We start from the raw sequence: 15,959 nt of genomic DNA, 5'->3' as shown, positions 1-15,959 counted from the left end.
AATGATGCTGCTGTTTAAAAATGATTCAGGTTTAGTCAAATGATCGCTACACACTGTAAAAAATAAACGTGTATTTATAAAACACCTGTGTTTCCTTGTTCGGTCTCTTTTAACGTATCAAAGGGAAAAAAAACTGCCGTTGTTTTCCAGTCACATGACAGCGTAGCGGTGTAGCAGTGTAACGTAATTTAAAACTGGCACATCTTCAGTCACTTTATTACTTTGAATAGCACAGTTGAAATGAAAGAAGACTCATATCACGTTCCTATAATCATTAAAATAAATGCGCCCATATAAACAGTTAAATATTGCCTGTGATAAAACAATAAGTAGCAGATAGCAGGGTAATTTGCCATCTAATGAGTGAGAGTATCTCTGTGGACAATCTTAATGAACATATGGTCATAAAAGTATCTGAAAGTTGGAAATGTTTCTACACCGAGATAAACAGCTGCTTTATATTATTCTGGCTTAAGTGAAAAATGGGGAGGAATGACGAGAATTACTACGTTAATCATTCCAGATATAATTTATGTTTGATTAATTTAATACAGATGATGGGCATTTCTAATACATAATATATTATTATTCCTTGAGATCCAAAACCCACCATAAAGTGAGAGAGGTGTCTTGTTTCAGAAAAAAAAAGTGTGTGTGTGTGTGTGTATGAAATATTATAGCTTTAGAAATGTGATATATCTTTGAAAGTTCATTATTTTTAAAATAAAAATGTATAAACGTGCTAAAGATATAATATGAAGTAATATCACACGCACTCTTTGTTATGAATGGATGCATATACCAATCTATATATTATATATTCATACTGTATTATATATTTGCAAGTTGAAAACAAATCAAGTAATAAAAAATGTTACGAGTCTAAATGTGTTTATTTGCTCACATATACCATACGCATCACTGTAAAATCTCAGTGGGGTTTTAGAAAAATATAATGGGCAAAGAAATGTACCATTTAATTCTTCAGTATTAAATAAATGAATTCAAGTCTTATTGCAGTGTCATTTGAAGTCCAGTACAGCGCTTGTACTTCATGGCAGGCACGGCTACACCATGAAAACAGTAAAGTCTTGAAATAGTTGTGGCTTCTTCCCATCAGTCTCTGCTTCTACCGTCACTTGTCTGCTTCATTCTTATGAGAGAAATGCAAGTAGAGGTGGCTGTTCATTTGGTCTGGAGGAACCACAGCATTGCAGAAAGCACATTCAGGAGTGCTGCTCTGAGGTGTCTCCAGCTCTGTCCCCACAGCAGCTGCATCACACAGATCCGGTATCCAGACAGACTGCAGAGCAAGATGAATCAAAGGGAACAAATGTATTATTTATGCTCTAAACTGTCCTTACAGTCACTCTATGCAGCCTACTACTAAAGTAGGCTGGACCACTTGGCCTCAAAATTGCGGTATCTGTTGCTTTAAAGAACACATGTCCCCTGTTAACCCAATAGTTAGAACAAATACTAGGCAGAAAAGTAAAGGCAAAATGCTATTCTCAAGTGTTTAATTAACTTACTATTTATGAATACTGTGTTCAAACTATCCAAATAGTCATACCTATTATTAATGCCTGTGTTGGTGTAATCCAGCGACTGAATCATATAATGAAAACTGGACCAACTTGCAGCCGTTAATGCACGTCATTCACTTTTTTTTACCCTATTAGGCATTTAGACACATCAGCAATAAAATCCCACTTAACCATCGTACTTGTTTCAAATCACATTCAGACACTGTAATGTGCTTCCATCTGGCTCACACTTTCCAGCAAAGATGCCAAATATAACTAGAGCATCCATGCTTAAGTAAAAAAAGAATCAGCACACATTACACAGTAATACGTTTCAAGTTTAGCCAAGGGGATATTTTTGGACTTCACACTGTTTCACTCCTCCATTAGTAAAGACCAATCAGAAACTGATAATTTGCTACTAGTTTTCTCAGACCTTCTCCTGTGATTCTCACCTGCTGGGGTCCCCGCACGCTCTCCTGGGAGAGTGTAGATGATGTTGTGTGGGAGGGGGAGTTAGGGTAGACAAAAGGCACGGACTCCTTCTCTGTCAGTGTGGAGGAGACATTACTGAGAGGTCGCGGGACAGCCATGGGTAGACCAATCTGTCTATCCGGAGCACTGTTCAGGAAGTCATATTCACTGTCCGCAGAGGGCGGGAATTTGACGCTCAGTTTGGTGAGAGATTCTACCAAGTCCTTGTCTTCCTGGCTGGTGCCACGGGATGCCAGAGAGGTAGACATGGGAGAGATATCCACTGTCCTTAGAGCTGAGGAAAATGGTCCCTCTGAATCTGCGGTACGGTCTGTGCATTGGATGGGCATGGAGAACCGCTGATCTGTTGAGAAGGCAGAAAAATAAAGATTATTATTTATTTCCGAGTCAACTCGCGGACATAGATGTGGTTTAAGGACATTTGAAATTGGCAACGATTTCACAAGTTACACACATTTTAAAAAATGCCTAGTTTGTTTTTGCATTCCCATTTCCAAGTTGGCCTTTCAGTACTTAGAGGTATATGTTTAATATAACCACATTATTTTTTTTTATGTAGCATTATGTAGAACTGGCATTAAGCATTTTGTCAGTGGAATTATTAAATGTGTTTATCCACCTTTTTTCAGAGGTGGCCAGCTAAGGTTCGTAGGGCAATCAGGCATTCATGTACAGTCCGTGTCATGGTGTCGCTATCCAATTAAACAACAAGACAAAAAGCTAGTAAACTCGTAAGCTGTTATAAACTACACAAGCCTATTTAAATTAAACACGCTTTTTATGTGACCAATTAGAGAAAACAATTGCTTTCAGATTCAGACACTGAAAAACAGAAGGTAATAGTCAGTAAATATTAATATTACCATTTGATGCATCACTTCCTCCATGGAATCTTTTTAAGTAATCTTTTTGTCTTTTGGTTAAAGACCGGATCTGTCGAAATTTCCCTTCAATGGCTTCAAATGCTTCCCGCATTTCCTGACTGACAAACAGATAAAGCAGGAGTAAGGAACAAAAGAAAAACCATTCTTTTACCATAATGTTCATGGCTTTAAAAAAAGATTGACACATACTAGTCAACGCTGCTGTTGATTGGCATATTAGGAGCAACGGCAACAGAGCCCATAATCTCCTGAAAAAGACACATTAAATTTATAGTGATCATTTACAGAAATTATACAAGGGAATATTGTTCATACATCTGCAGCTTTATTTAAACATCACACATTTATATTTCCCAGCGAAAAATAATAATAACTGTAAAACTCAAGCTGCTGAACTGTGCAGCGATATTATCCTCTAGCACCATCTGGTGAAGTAAAAGTGGATACACTGAGTGAGGAGAGCAACAGAGAGTAAATACTATTACAGTAGCAAAGCAGGCCTGAATGCCTGAACGACAGGAAAACAAATAATCAGAACTATGTAAAATTACTAAAACATCATTTTGATAGGGTTTATAGAATATCACTTAGCTTTCTTTAAAGTACATGTAAACTTGACACATAAACACTGTCACACAACTAGAGTGACAAATCTGAATAAGCAATAGTTTAAGCTTTACAGTTAATACTGTATTCACTGAGTACTAGCACAAAGTGTTCTTTTAACATCCCTTTACCTTAACACACATGCAACATAGTAAAGCAGAAGTACCATCAACTTCTACATATGCGAGAGGAAGCCGTATGCGATCACATTTCTGATTTCCTAACGGGAAAGCTGTTTTGGAAATACAATATTGTAGTTTTCATAAAGCCTAAATGCAGAAAGAGCATGTTATAACTATAAACATACCGGGTACTGTAATTTCCTATAAGTGCTGGCCCCGTCAAGAAGATGACTACATGGCTCGCATTTCATTTCTCCTGAAAATGAAAACAATGAAAATGACCAGTTTATAAAAGAGGAAATTCAAATGAATTCTCAATATAGTCTGATAGTCCATCGCTTTGTTTACATCTCAATCCACAGAAATGAAAGCAATGTGTAAAGTAAATCCCTACTCGGTACACCAGCTGGGGAAAAAAAGCAGTAAAACTAACACGTCAATAACAAACTAACACATCACTAACCTGATGGTTGCCTTGTTGCTGACAACTTTGCTTCAAGTTCTGAAATCAGTTGCTGTTGATCTTCTATCTGCTTTTGAAGGTCTCGAGTATATTGCTCATAATACTCAGTCTGTAAAATGGAGGTACTGTTATTTGTCTAGAACCAGCATATCCACTGTGGTCTAAGCACTGTGTTGTAGTTTCATATCTGGAAGCAACCTAACTAATAATAATGCTATTCTATATATGCCATTTAATAACATAATTAGAATAAACATTATTTGTTTGAAAAGCTAGCAATGTAATTTGCTCTGGGATGTGTTGTGGTATATTGTTAATTCTTGGTCCATTCTGCACAAAGTTTTTAAAAAGTTGCTCTTCATCATTACCACTTTCTGCAGCTCCTTTTTAGCAATGTCCTTTTCAATGGAGACCTGACGATAAGCTTCAAATGCTTTATTGAGCTGGTCTCCGATGTTCCTTTCCATGCCTTGTGCTCCACAATCATCACTGACACAGCACACATGAGCCCTACGAGTGAAACTACAAAATGTTGTAAAACATGCCAACAAAAGGAAAAACACTCTCAAAAGACCCCGTGAACACTATTAGACCGGCTATAAAACTAAAAAGATTTCCTTTTTTATCCCCATCCCGGCCATTTTTATAACATTTTTACAAACAACTGTCAACTAGTCTTCGTGCACTTTAAAAATATTTTTTGAAAAAGTCAAGAAATCCTTAACGTGCTGCCAAATTGTTTTGGCTGCTTTAAATGAGCTACTGATCCAAATGACAAAACCATGCCAAAACTGAGTAAACAATCTTCAAAATATTTGCTTATTACCAATGAATGTTGGCAGGTCTGGTAGAATTAAAAATTCCCTTCATATTTCAACCATTAAAGCCTTGTTCTAGTTCTGTAAGGAATTATAAGAGCTGAAGATGAAGATCAAGTATTGTAAAGTAATGACAAATAAAGTTACTCAGTGCATGTGTAATATATGAGTATAACACTGGTGAAACAGACACTCCTTCTTGTTAGTACTGATCATCAGACAGCATTAAGCAATTCTGGGACGACTGCACTTCTGTCAGAAAGCTAAAGTGATGTCTATCATTATCTTAACTCCTGACAGCAGTCTCATAAAGAGCCGCTCAATTACGGAACAGCCTTCCTAATAAATGCCATAGTAACGCAGTACCTGTGAGCGATACTACACTCCAACAGCTCCTGGATAAGTAGTAGCCTGTAGCCACAGACTCAGTAAGTAAAAGGAGAGTAACGCTAATGTTGAAGCCTACCGGGACACAGCCGTGGGTCATTTTAAAAGAGTCGCTCAAAATCTTCTTTAAACAGTTCCGTATTCTTTAAAGTGTAAGTGTCTGACAAGCCGTAGCTTCAGCCGGCGTCGGATAAAGCGACTGAGCGAGAAGTTCTGAGATGAGTTTACCTCGCTGCCAGTGCGAGTGTCCTCTTACCTTCATTCGAGTAACTGTTGAAGTCGAATTTATTGTTTTGACACTACCGCAGCGTCGTCGCCTAATCTTGAGATGCAAAGTTACCAAGCGCTGGAGAGGATATGGCAATGTATGTTTTACATAGCCTAGTTGAGTTGGGAACTTCCCTCGGGGAATCCCCTCATACTGTAGACTTCCGCCTTTACTCGATTTTAGCCAATCAGCGCGGAGCTCACGGGAGAGCTGGGTGGTTAGCTGGTTGAGGGTTCTTCCAGCCTACGCGTCTGCAAACCGACTGTTGTGCATGTGAAAACTGTGCCCAAACTCGAGTTAAGTTGTGCTCATTTTGCTTTTCACACACACACACACACATATATATATATATATATATATATATATATATATATATATATATATATATATATATATATATATATATATATATATATATATATATATATATATATATATATACATATATAAACTGAATGTTACTGAATATTCAACAGGTTCTGTCAAATGAACTGAGCCTGTTTTGTTTTGTTTTTAAGTCTATAACTAGAACAAAGTTCTGAAGGGACTGCTTGCAACGAATACTGATGGGCCTCTATTGTAAGCTTCCATTTTCTTTATAGGCTACAGTGTCAAATGACACTGTAAGCAGGATATGGATTAAATAAAACATTTAGAGACCCCAGTCCTTTAATAAATGAGTACATAATTGATTCAGTAAACTGGGAAGCAGTGGGTTTAGGGTTTGGTTGACCTCTGGGAATCCTGAGCAGTTGCCTGCTCGGCCTGCTTAGTTGGTTATTCTGGCCTGAAAACATGCAATGCATGTGTGTACCACTTCAAACTACAGGCTGTTTCAAAATGTACTGCATAACACTGAGAAGGAAATGAGACATTGCAACAACAACAGCAACAAAAATGCACATTATAATAGTCCTGGAGTACTACCTGGGTTTAAACAATGTTCAAGCAGCAGTGCTTGTGAAAAAATACATAAACTGGATGTGCTATGAGATATGTAAAGACCTTCTGATCCTTCACCAGGCCCAAAATTAATGCATGCTGGTTATTTTCTAATTAAATTACTGTGTAATGTGATGCAAAATTATAGCAAAATCATTAACACATTGTTGAGCCTTGGATAAGAGTTATTCAATCAGGAGTCAAGCTCATTGCTATTTTAACAGTCACTAAAACTATCAAATTCAATTCAATATGTATATATGACATATTTTCAAGTAGGTTCTCAGCAAAATATGACTGTAGCTATACTATTTATAGTACTTCCTGCTGTCTTAAAGTCCCTCCTGTTTGAAAAAAGTACATCCTATAACATTTCCTATTATTTTGTGTAAACTGCATATGACTGCAGTGACATATTTTTGGAGTAAATGTTCTGACCTACATTACTTCTAGCCTTGACAAAACGCTCCCAGGCTGGCCAAAGGAAAGTGAAGCCAAACAAATACAAGAACAACCAGTAGATGGCAGCTGAGAGTGAATTACTGAGATGACGCTCTTAATTTCTTGCTCTGACAATATAAAGTAATTAAGTGAAAATTCTCGGGAGATGAAAGTTCAGTATATTTTGTAACCCAGTGAAGCTGTATACGTACAGTTTTTCTTCTATACCAATGGATACAAGTCCGTAAACATTATACCGTGTACATTATAACATACCATAATAGACCCATTTCTGTAATATACTCACATATCTATATTATTGCTAATATATATTGTAATATATCTATATCACTAAAGCACTTCTGGATGGATGCAAACTGCATTTCGTTGCCCTGTACCTGTGCATGTGCAATGACAATAAAGTTGAATTCTATTCTATTCTAATTCTATTCTAAACTGTCCCCGGGAGCACCAAGGCATTTCCCGTTGTTCTGATTGGCCCACAGTGAACAATTCATTTAAGCAGCGATACTATGAAAAAACAAAACACAGCAATTTAGTTAGCAGGGCTCTCAGAAGTCACGCACTCGTCGCCTACAAACTATATATGCCTGTGATGCGCAGGTACTCTCCCCAAAGACGCACACAGACACGGGCACGCAGCCTTCCTCTGTCAAACGAAAGGTGAAGCAGGGAAAGAGAGAGAATAAATAAGATAAATACATGTGCCAGTGAAGTCGGATAGTTTTTTTTTGTTTGTTTTTTGATTTTTAATGAGTTAATATAAAGATAAGGCTAATTGTGTTGTCTATCTGGCCTGGTCCATTTGTATGCTTTGAGTTTTTGTATTGTTATCGTTTGGAAGGAACACCTATAACGTTACCTTGAAAACTGGTTCAGAACAGGCAGATTTTGTTTCCTTTTCTAATAGAGATACTAATAATAATAGTAGTAGTAGTAATAATCTCTTTTTAAAATAGTAAACAGGTTTGTTGTCACTACTGAAGATAACCATGATATTTACACATAAAATATCATGATAATAGCACACATGAGGTCTTAAAAATTGTACAATTTTTATTTCCTTTTAGTTTTCATAAAGTGAAGGATGACTCTCTTCATCTTGCCTTACTTGTATTTTGGGTGTATTTCATTGGCCAAAGTGATAGAAAACATAGCCGGTCATTTTTTTAAATTATTTACTTATTTCATTTTATTTTATTTATTTATTCATTTATTTATTTATTTGTTTGTTTGTTTTGGGGTGGGGGTGGGGGGTTCTGATATAATTTTAGCAAATAAAGCTAAGCAGTCTGTTGTTAGTTGAACAGTGTGGTCAGTTCTCAGGTTGACCTTTTTTGAATCTACTGAAGTATCTCTTCAGATATTTTATCTTAGCTCTCTCAAGTTTTGCCATAGGTCTAACTGTTTTACTCAAAAGTTATATGTTATTTGACAAAGGGAGGTATATCTTGTCCTAAATGAGCCGTCAAAGTTTTCTCCATCTTGGTCTGTAATGTCTACAAATGACAAAGCAGGGTGACTGTATGAGCATGTCTGCGTATGAACTGGTGGAGACCTCCACGTGACCTGTCCATCACAGCTGGGGTTCCAGTGAATGGACTCCTGACTCATCCAAAAGGTCATTTCCCCGTGACCTTCTCTGACCCTCACTGACATTCCAACCTCCACCTTTGCTCCTGCTGAGTTGCCTTACAGACCCAGACGGCCACAAACAACCTCAATTCATAGCACCAACTTCCTCTAAGAAAACATCATGTCTTTTTGGTTTTCACATATTTTTTTTTCATGGTTGCATTGAACTCATAGTAATCTGACATAACCCTAGTCTTGTGGTTCTGGTAAAGAAAATTTTCACTGAGACTGTGGTATACTGATAAGCAGTGTAGCTACAACGAAATACTGAAAAAAAGCATATGACTCATTTCATTGACCACACAATCATTCACCTCAAGTACCATTTTCTCTTTCTGTTCAGGCCTCAATTCACTCTTTGTTCATAATTCCCGTTGAGGAAATTGTATTACTTGATTGGCTGCTCAGGACATGATACCAAAAACATCACAAAATGAAATTAAGTAAGAAGCATTTGTACTCTTCATGACCTGTCTGGGGGTGAAAGTAAACCACGCTTAAAGTGAGAAAACTGTAGACGCCGGTTCATGAGCAGTCAGTTCTCTTTCACATTGCAATTTGCTCTCTTTGCTTCTCTGTTCCTCCAAAGTACTGAATGCACATTCTTCCCTCTCCCTTGTGTGTCCCATAAATCATAATTGCCTCTAAAGGAGCTTCACTGTGCATTTCTGATGGCTAGGATGAAAGGCGTGTGCACCATAATTTATTTCAAATTTCACAGGAAGAATTTCTGTCAACAAGATATGCATTTCCTGGATGGTGAGACCACAGTATTTGCACGTACTTCACTAACCCCACAGCTACTGATGGAAAAGTTTTAAAAGAAGTAAAAGAGGAAAACGCTAGTGTTGCTACCTTCATATCTGTAATCCATTTTAATTGCATGCAGCTATTTAATACAGACATACAATGCATGTGCTTCCTAAGGCTATTTTTACCTAATACCCTGACCTCAGCACTTACACTGTGGTGTCAGTGGTGAAGAGTAACCTCATAAATTTTAGCAGAAATGATCTCCGGGGAAATGTTTTGTCCTTCTCCACCATCACTAGGGTATATAGATTTTTCTGCCCTTTGTCCAAAATAGGATGATGGTATGTGTGCTTCAATGAATTATAAATGACCTCAGCGAGCAGGATTAGTAGACTGTTGTCTACCCAGTGCTATGTTGTATCAAATGATGTAATCCCCTAGCATTACATTACCCAAGCAGACAATCCCATTGTCCTTAGTAATGTGCCATTTTTGCAAAGGATAAAGAGCTTGCTGTTAAAGGGAGTCTTGTTCTAAATACAGATCACACGGGAGCCTGGCTTAACAGTAAATCTTGAGCCAGTGAAGGGTCCATCCGTGTTTCCTCCATGTCCAGCAAAATAAACAATCTGCTGTAGGTCTGCAGAAACTTGAGACCAGACTGAGGGCAGAGCCAAGTACTCTGGCATGCAGGAGGTTGGGAAAAGGGGGGTGGGGAGAAACACCCAGATCAGATTTCAGAAGTCTGAGAAGAGGTGAAGAGAATTTAAAAAAAACCTGTCTTTCAAGAAAACCACAACATTAAAATAACAATAATAATAACAATGATGAAACTCTGCAGGCAGTACTCTTCTAACTCCAGGTGGATCCTTGCTATTTAACATGACAATGCAAGCTGAAAATATGAGATGTCCTAAACGTCCTGGACTAACCTAGGAATGTGATCTAATTTATGTAAAAATCACAGTACTTATTTCTGCACACACTGTGGTCCATAGAACAGAGCAAAACTCTTGAGCAAATAAGGAAATGGCAGGTGGCTCGAGACCTTTTGCACAGTATAGTATAGAAGGCATTGGCACCATGCAGAAATGCTGCAACAATACTTTCCTGTATGCTGATAGAATTTCCTGATTGATAGTGAGAGGAAGTTCTCTCCTTGTTCCTGTATACTTCAGAGCAAGACCGCAAAGCTCTCATTGAACAAAATGCAGTTTGCATTATGGGCAAGTCCTGCCATCCCTGAATATTTTCATTTTAGAGACTTTACCAACTTTAAATATCGTTCAATCTGTTAGATCTGGAGTTTTGTTTTACTTTGGATGATAGATTTTGACACCACTGTGGTAAACCCAAACAATTATCATATTTTACTTTTATCTATTACTTTTACCTTTTTATTTAACTTTATCCTAAAATAAGTGATCCTGAACAGTCAAGATGAGCCAATAACTTATTGTTGGCTGTGCTCAGACATGTGCATTGATTTCTAATTTGTCAGGTTGAGATAAAGCAATCTGGAAACCCACAATCAATAGTCACGTGGAAAGGAAGAGTCACTTTGGTTTGTGAGAGGGAGCTGTGAATGATATTGATGCAGTGGGAATATTTGAATAACTTTCTTCATGGGAAAACATTCTCAAATTTCTGGGATTTCTGGTCACAGTATTTGGTTGCATGTACTGTATGTTTTCAAAGGATTTTTTTGCCTCTGATGAGGCATGTGGAACATCCCTGAAAACTATCTGCATGAATTCAAAAAGCTGGGTTTTGATGTTACAGCTGTGATATAAATATAGCATGTCCTTTCATAACATCTTCAAAGGCACAAATCGGTATGATTCATTTTCAGAAGTGAAAACATTAAAGAAACCGACTGAATATTAAGAATCCTGGTGGGAAGCATACAGCTTGTAGCATAAAATAGTACAAAGAGTCAGTGTGCATGGAGTAAAACTAAATAAATGAAAGGGTATATGAGGTTAGAATGGCTAGGAAAGTCCCTTGTTGACCTGTGGGCATCTCGGCTCACATAAAGAGCCCTCTAGTGCTCCTCATTACTCAGGCTCATGAAAATTTTATCAGAGACTTAGATTCCAGATGGATATCTACGAGCAAGAGGAAACACAGCATGTATTCACTCTGCTAGTTATCATATTATGAAAGCTGTGAAAATCATGCTTTTAGGTGTATTTCTACATCCTCAAACACATGGATGGCTGGTAGGACTGGTATCTGAGATCACCAGAGTGTTTAATAAAACAAAGAACAATGAGTGTGTAAAGTGCGAAAAGGCTATGGTGACATGCAATTGATGTGCAAAATAATCTCTTACTGTGATCTTGATAGAACTGCACCTGCCATCTGTATCCAAGTCTTTGAATTTCCCTAAATTTCATTTGTTGCTTCTCATTTTTTATTGTTAATAATTATTGTAAATGTCTCTTAGACTCCACCAGCCTAAATTTTAATTATCAAACTTTAATGTCAAGGCGAATGCATGAGGTGGAACCGCAGACAACAGTATTATGCAAAGACTGAACAGCACCACACAATGTTTACAATATAGTTTTGAGAGTTGCCTGGCAGCAGAATGCACACAATGGAGCAGCCCAATGGTTATATGAGTATCAGGCATGAAAGAACTTCCTTTTGCACGCTTACTACTGCAGGACATTTGACATTAACAAAATGAAGTTCAAACTCCACAATTTAACCTCACTTGCAGTTACTTCCTCTTAGAAATTTTTAAGCATTAAGAAAAGCTTCGCATATATATGGAAATGTGGCAAACGTGAACACACAAACCCTTTATGTGACGACACATATAAAGAGATGATGTGTGGTCTTTAGGAGGCATGTATTTACAATTCTATCTTTATGATGCTTTTACATCACTTCATTGTGGCTTCTAAGGAAAAGGTTACACCAGAAAAAAATTCAACTAAACTATAATTTATTTGCAAACGCTATCATTTTTATGCTATAATTTTTAAGTTATCATAACCTATTAGTACTTTAGATTTAACACTGAATATTTCCCTGAGAAATAGCTGCAGTGACTTTTTTTTTCAATTCTGGATTCTTGATTCATCCATTGCATTGCCATGCATTGTACGTGCAATAAATGTTAAACAACTGTGTCCTTAATCTGTCTCTTTCATACATAAACAGATATGTTCTATGACAACTAAAGGATCACCTAACCAAAGGACCTGACAAATAATGGCACTGCTGCAAACTGTGTAATAATCCAAGTCCTTTATAATGCTGTAAGTCAAACACAGATATGTACCATATGGTGAGGGTCACTGAGGAGTGGGGAAGACATTTCAAACATCTTAATGTATGATCTACTGAACCATAATGTATGATGTCATTCTTAGCCGCTAAAAAGGATCATCCTCAATTTTTCATTACCGAGCGGGTGACTCAGTCATTTTGGGATAACTGATAGGAGTTGTCAGGAATGCCACCCCTGCCAGCACCTGAATTAAAGACAAACACACATAGGCATTGTCAGCTTTTCTTTCTTTTTTTCCCTGTGGCTAATTTATAGCCAAGAGTCAGGGGAAATGACTCTGTTGCTACCAAAGAGAGTTTGTGCACCCCCACCTCAACCCAAGCCATGCATCCAGGCAGGAAGGTACAGAGCTGTTACTAACAGCTTCCTGGAGCTGCTAAAACTCCATGCAACCCTGATTTGTGCAGTGCCACTTGTCAGGAGTCTAACACCGAGGGGGAAGTGAGAACAAACGTGTCTCTGGCTTTCACAGGTCGAGTTGTGAGGCTGTAATTATTGTTAGAATTTGTGAGGGCAAAACACTTTTTCTTATATCCCCCTTGTTTGCTGGTACAGACTGTTTTCATGAGTTCAGGGAAGAGCGAGAACAAGTAGCCAAGTAGCACAATGTCCTAAAATAACCTCACTCTCTTATTTCCCTTGGAAATACCCAGAGTGAGTGTGAGTGTGTGTCTCTGCGTGTGTATGAGAGAGAGAAAGAGTCAGAGAGAGAGAGTTTGAGCTTGTCTATCTGTGCGGATAAAGGTTTGTATATCATCTTTTAATCTTTGCTCATATGCAAGTTTGAGCCTGTTTGAGTGAATCTGCATGTGCAGTCTAGACTGCCCCATGGCTAATGGTGTGACATGCACTCTGGGCAACTGTTACCCTACCCCAGCCGTCTTTAACCAATAGATTGGTATAAATAAATTCAGAATAGTTTTCTTATAAATAATGGAGTTGAAGATACAGAGTTAATTTAGTTTTTTTTTTTGTTTGTTTGTTTGTTTTTAGTTCTACTCACAAGGAGGAAGCTGCATTAACCTTTCCTTTCACCGTTTCATAAAAAGTGGTATTCAATTGACTTTCTGTCCACCCCACCCCCCTCCAGTGTCCTGAGTAGACTGCTGAATCAGACCTCTCTCTCTGTTTCTTTTACTGCTGAACCATTGACTTCTGTTGGCCTGGCGAGCCTCTCTACATTACCGGTGACCTTTGGTTGGTCTCATTAAGGAATATTTACCGCACATTACATTTATCAATATAGATGCCTTCATTAAAAGGACAGTGATATCATAGATTCAGGATCGCTTCAGTGACTTCAGGCCCTGGGGACCTTTTTCAATATACTCCACCACAGTATGTCTCTCGTTTTTGCAAATTTGCATTTTGATGAGATACTGGTAAAGAATACCATGCGCACCTAATACAAAACAGCTGCTAGCCTAACCCAACTGAAATCCAGACCATGAAAGAAAGCTGTTTAAGCAGCCTATAAAGGCATATCTGTACAACGGCTGTAGCATAACACTTTCTCCCAAAAGCATTGTGTTTTCCAATCAGAAGCTGGTGACAGTTAGGTGGATTGATTTGATTTTATACCAAAGCCTGCCCTTCTTACCTCAAAGAAGGGCAGGCTTCTTGTTTTTTATTTTTGTTTTGATTAGTACCTTTTAAAAATACACAGTTTTGGCGTTCCACAGGATCTGTGTGAAAATACCCAATTCCACCTATGCAGTTTTAATAAATGGAACTATTTATTCACCTAATGTGTACAATTAGTCTTAAATTAAAGTACAAACTAAAGGAACACATAGTATCCAGGAGATGTAGGTGCACTCTTTCATTAAAGAAAAACTCAGATGCCATTGCTGCTTTCATCATCTGAATGGGGACCTTCCCAAGCTCAGTGTTATCAGAATGTTGGAGATGTTGCTGGATCTACTGTACCTTTGAGAGCTTAGACATGACCTGGTTACGTCGCACACAAAATAGGAGAGCTGATAGTCCTACAACACGCACCCCAATCTGCACAGCAATGGCCCTCCTGGAAGTGAGGAAAACCACCTGCTGGTGTGACTGTCCAATGCTCAGCTGGATGATCTGCTGGAAAAAGTTGCTACCTTTGGTCCTGAATCACAGACAGGAAAGTATCAATGCAGTCCATCTGCAGCTTCATACTGACCATCAACCTGCAGAAAATGTCTGTTGCCAGATGGGCTAAAATATCAAAAAATAAGTGGTACAACCAGTCTGTGGGCTACTCCTGCTTTGCTGCTGTTTGTGCATCAGGTAACCTGGGAGGAGAGTTAAGTTCTGAAACCAAGTGTTAAACAATGAAAAGTATCCACTGCAGCCACTGTTTATCCATTTTGTATTTTTGTATTTTTTTTATGCTTGCTGGGACTTTGGAGAACTGCAGAGGAGCATTTTTGTGGTGGCTGAAAACCCCTTTCCGTAGGCGAATACTTCTCCAAATGGACACTACCACGTTAGCATAAATTAAGCATAATGGAGGCCCCGGAGCAGACCAGGAACATGCGGTAGAGATTACATCTCTGGGCGGGCTGGTTGCATGTTTATTTAAATTACACTGAGGTCAAAAAAGATGGATTGATTTCCCCCTTTAAATACGACACTTGAAATTACTGAAAACGAATTTATACCAGAATCAAAAGTGATGCCAGAATCAAAGAATGGTAAATAAGCTTTTATTTAATAGTATGGATTGCACTTTGCATAAAAGCTGCAAGCTATATAATTTTTTTTTTTTTAAAGTACAGATTTTAGTTTTAAGAAACTTGCAAATTGATTGTACTTGTAAAAAAAAAAGAAAAATAATCTTTAGATTTCATTATTTCCATATGTGATAATACTTTTATTATTTCTTTTTTTGTTAATTTTGTTTGCATTTTTTTGCTCTTATATTTTTGGTTTTAATAGTAAATTCTTCTTGGGTCCCCCAGGGTCCCAGTGTTATTCCATGTATGCAAAAAATGTGGTTAGGTTGAGGGTTAAAGGGTCAGTTTACCAACATGAGAGAAAACATATTATCTTTAGTATTTTCAAGCCAGATATGTAGCTACAGTGTTTGAGAGACCTTATAAGCTATGATTGTAGGTAGACACAGTATTTTGTTTTCAGGTTTTTATTAGTGTATCCCAATTTCTTCACCGTGACTTGTAGAGTTGGCTAATGGCTAATAAATGTGCTGCTTAAGGTAGGGTGACGCATGACCCATAAACACTGGATTTCACCTTGATGACAGGTGGCTGCACCTGAACAATTAATAGCACAGATCTTGTTTTGCCCTTT

At 37.8% G+C, this 15,959-nt stretch overlaps 1 protein-coding gene across 2 annotated transcripts; it reads right to left on the bottom strand.

Annotated features, from left to right (window-relative positions):
• Nucleotides 1-240: 240 nt before the first annotated feature.
• Nucleotides 241-5,740, bottom strand: tank (TRAF family member-associated NFKB activator). 2 transcript variants are annotated; one of them, XM_080902475.1, is made up of 8 exons: nt 5,558-5,740; nt 4,465-4,618; nt 4,097-4,205; nt 3,819-3,889; nt 3,095-3,153; nt 2,885-3,003; nt 1,982-2,364; nt 241-1,303 (listed from the first exon to the last, which is right to left on the bottom strand). In XM_080902475.1, the coding sequence occupies exons 2-8, from the start codon at nt 4,561-4,563 to the stop codon at nt 1,136-1,138; spliced, it is 1,008 nt and encodes a 335-aa protein (XP_080758601.1). In that variant the 5' UTR covers nt 4,564-4,618; nt 5,558-5,740; the 3' UTR covers nt 241-1,135. The 2 variants fall into 2 exon arrangements, with proteins under 2 accessions (XP_080758601.1, XP_080758600.1); XM_080902474.1 differs by having other exon boundaries at nt 242-1,303; nt 4,465-4,606.
• Between the last annotated feature and the right edge of the window lie 10,219 nt (nt 5,741-15,959).

This window comes from Rhamphochromis sp. 'chilingali' (genome assembly GCF_963969265.1).
Source record: "Rhamphochromis sp. 'chilingali' genome assembly, chromosome: 14".
Classification (NCBI taxonomy): Eukaryota; Metazoa; Chordata; class Actinopteri; order Cichliformes; family Cichlidae; genus Rhamphochromis; species Rhamphochromis sp. 'chilingali'.
Note: the sequence above shows the minus strand (reverse complement) of the source record. Positions and strands in the feature narration are given on the sequence as shown.

Excerpts from the sequence above, each read along its gene's own strand:
- tank (XM_080902475.1), bottom strand. The coding sequence starts at position 4,563 with ATGGAAAGGAACATCGGAGACCAGCTCAATAAAGCATTTGAAGCTTAT. Across the intron at positions 4,206-4,464 it reads AAAAGGAGCTGCAGAAAGTG|ACTGAGTATTATGAGCAATA; the intron begins GTAATGATGAAG and ends TCCATTTTACAG. Across the intron at positions 2,365-2,884 it reads AGGAAGTGATGCATCAAATG|ATCAGCGGTTCTCCATGCCC; the intron begins GTAATATTAATA and ends CCTTCTCAACAG.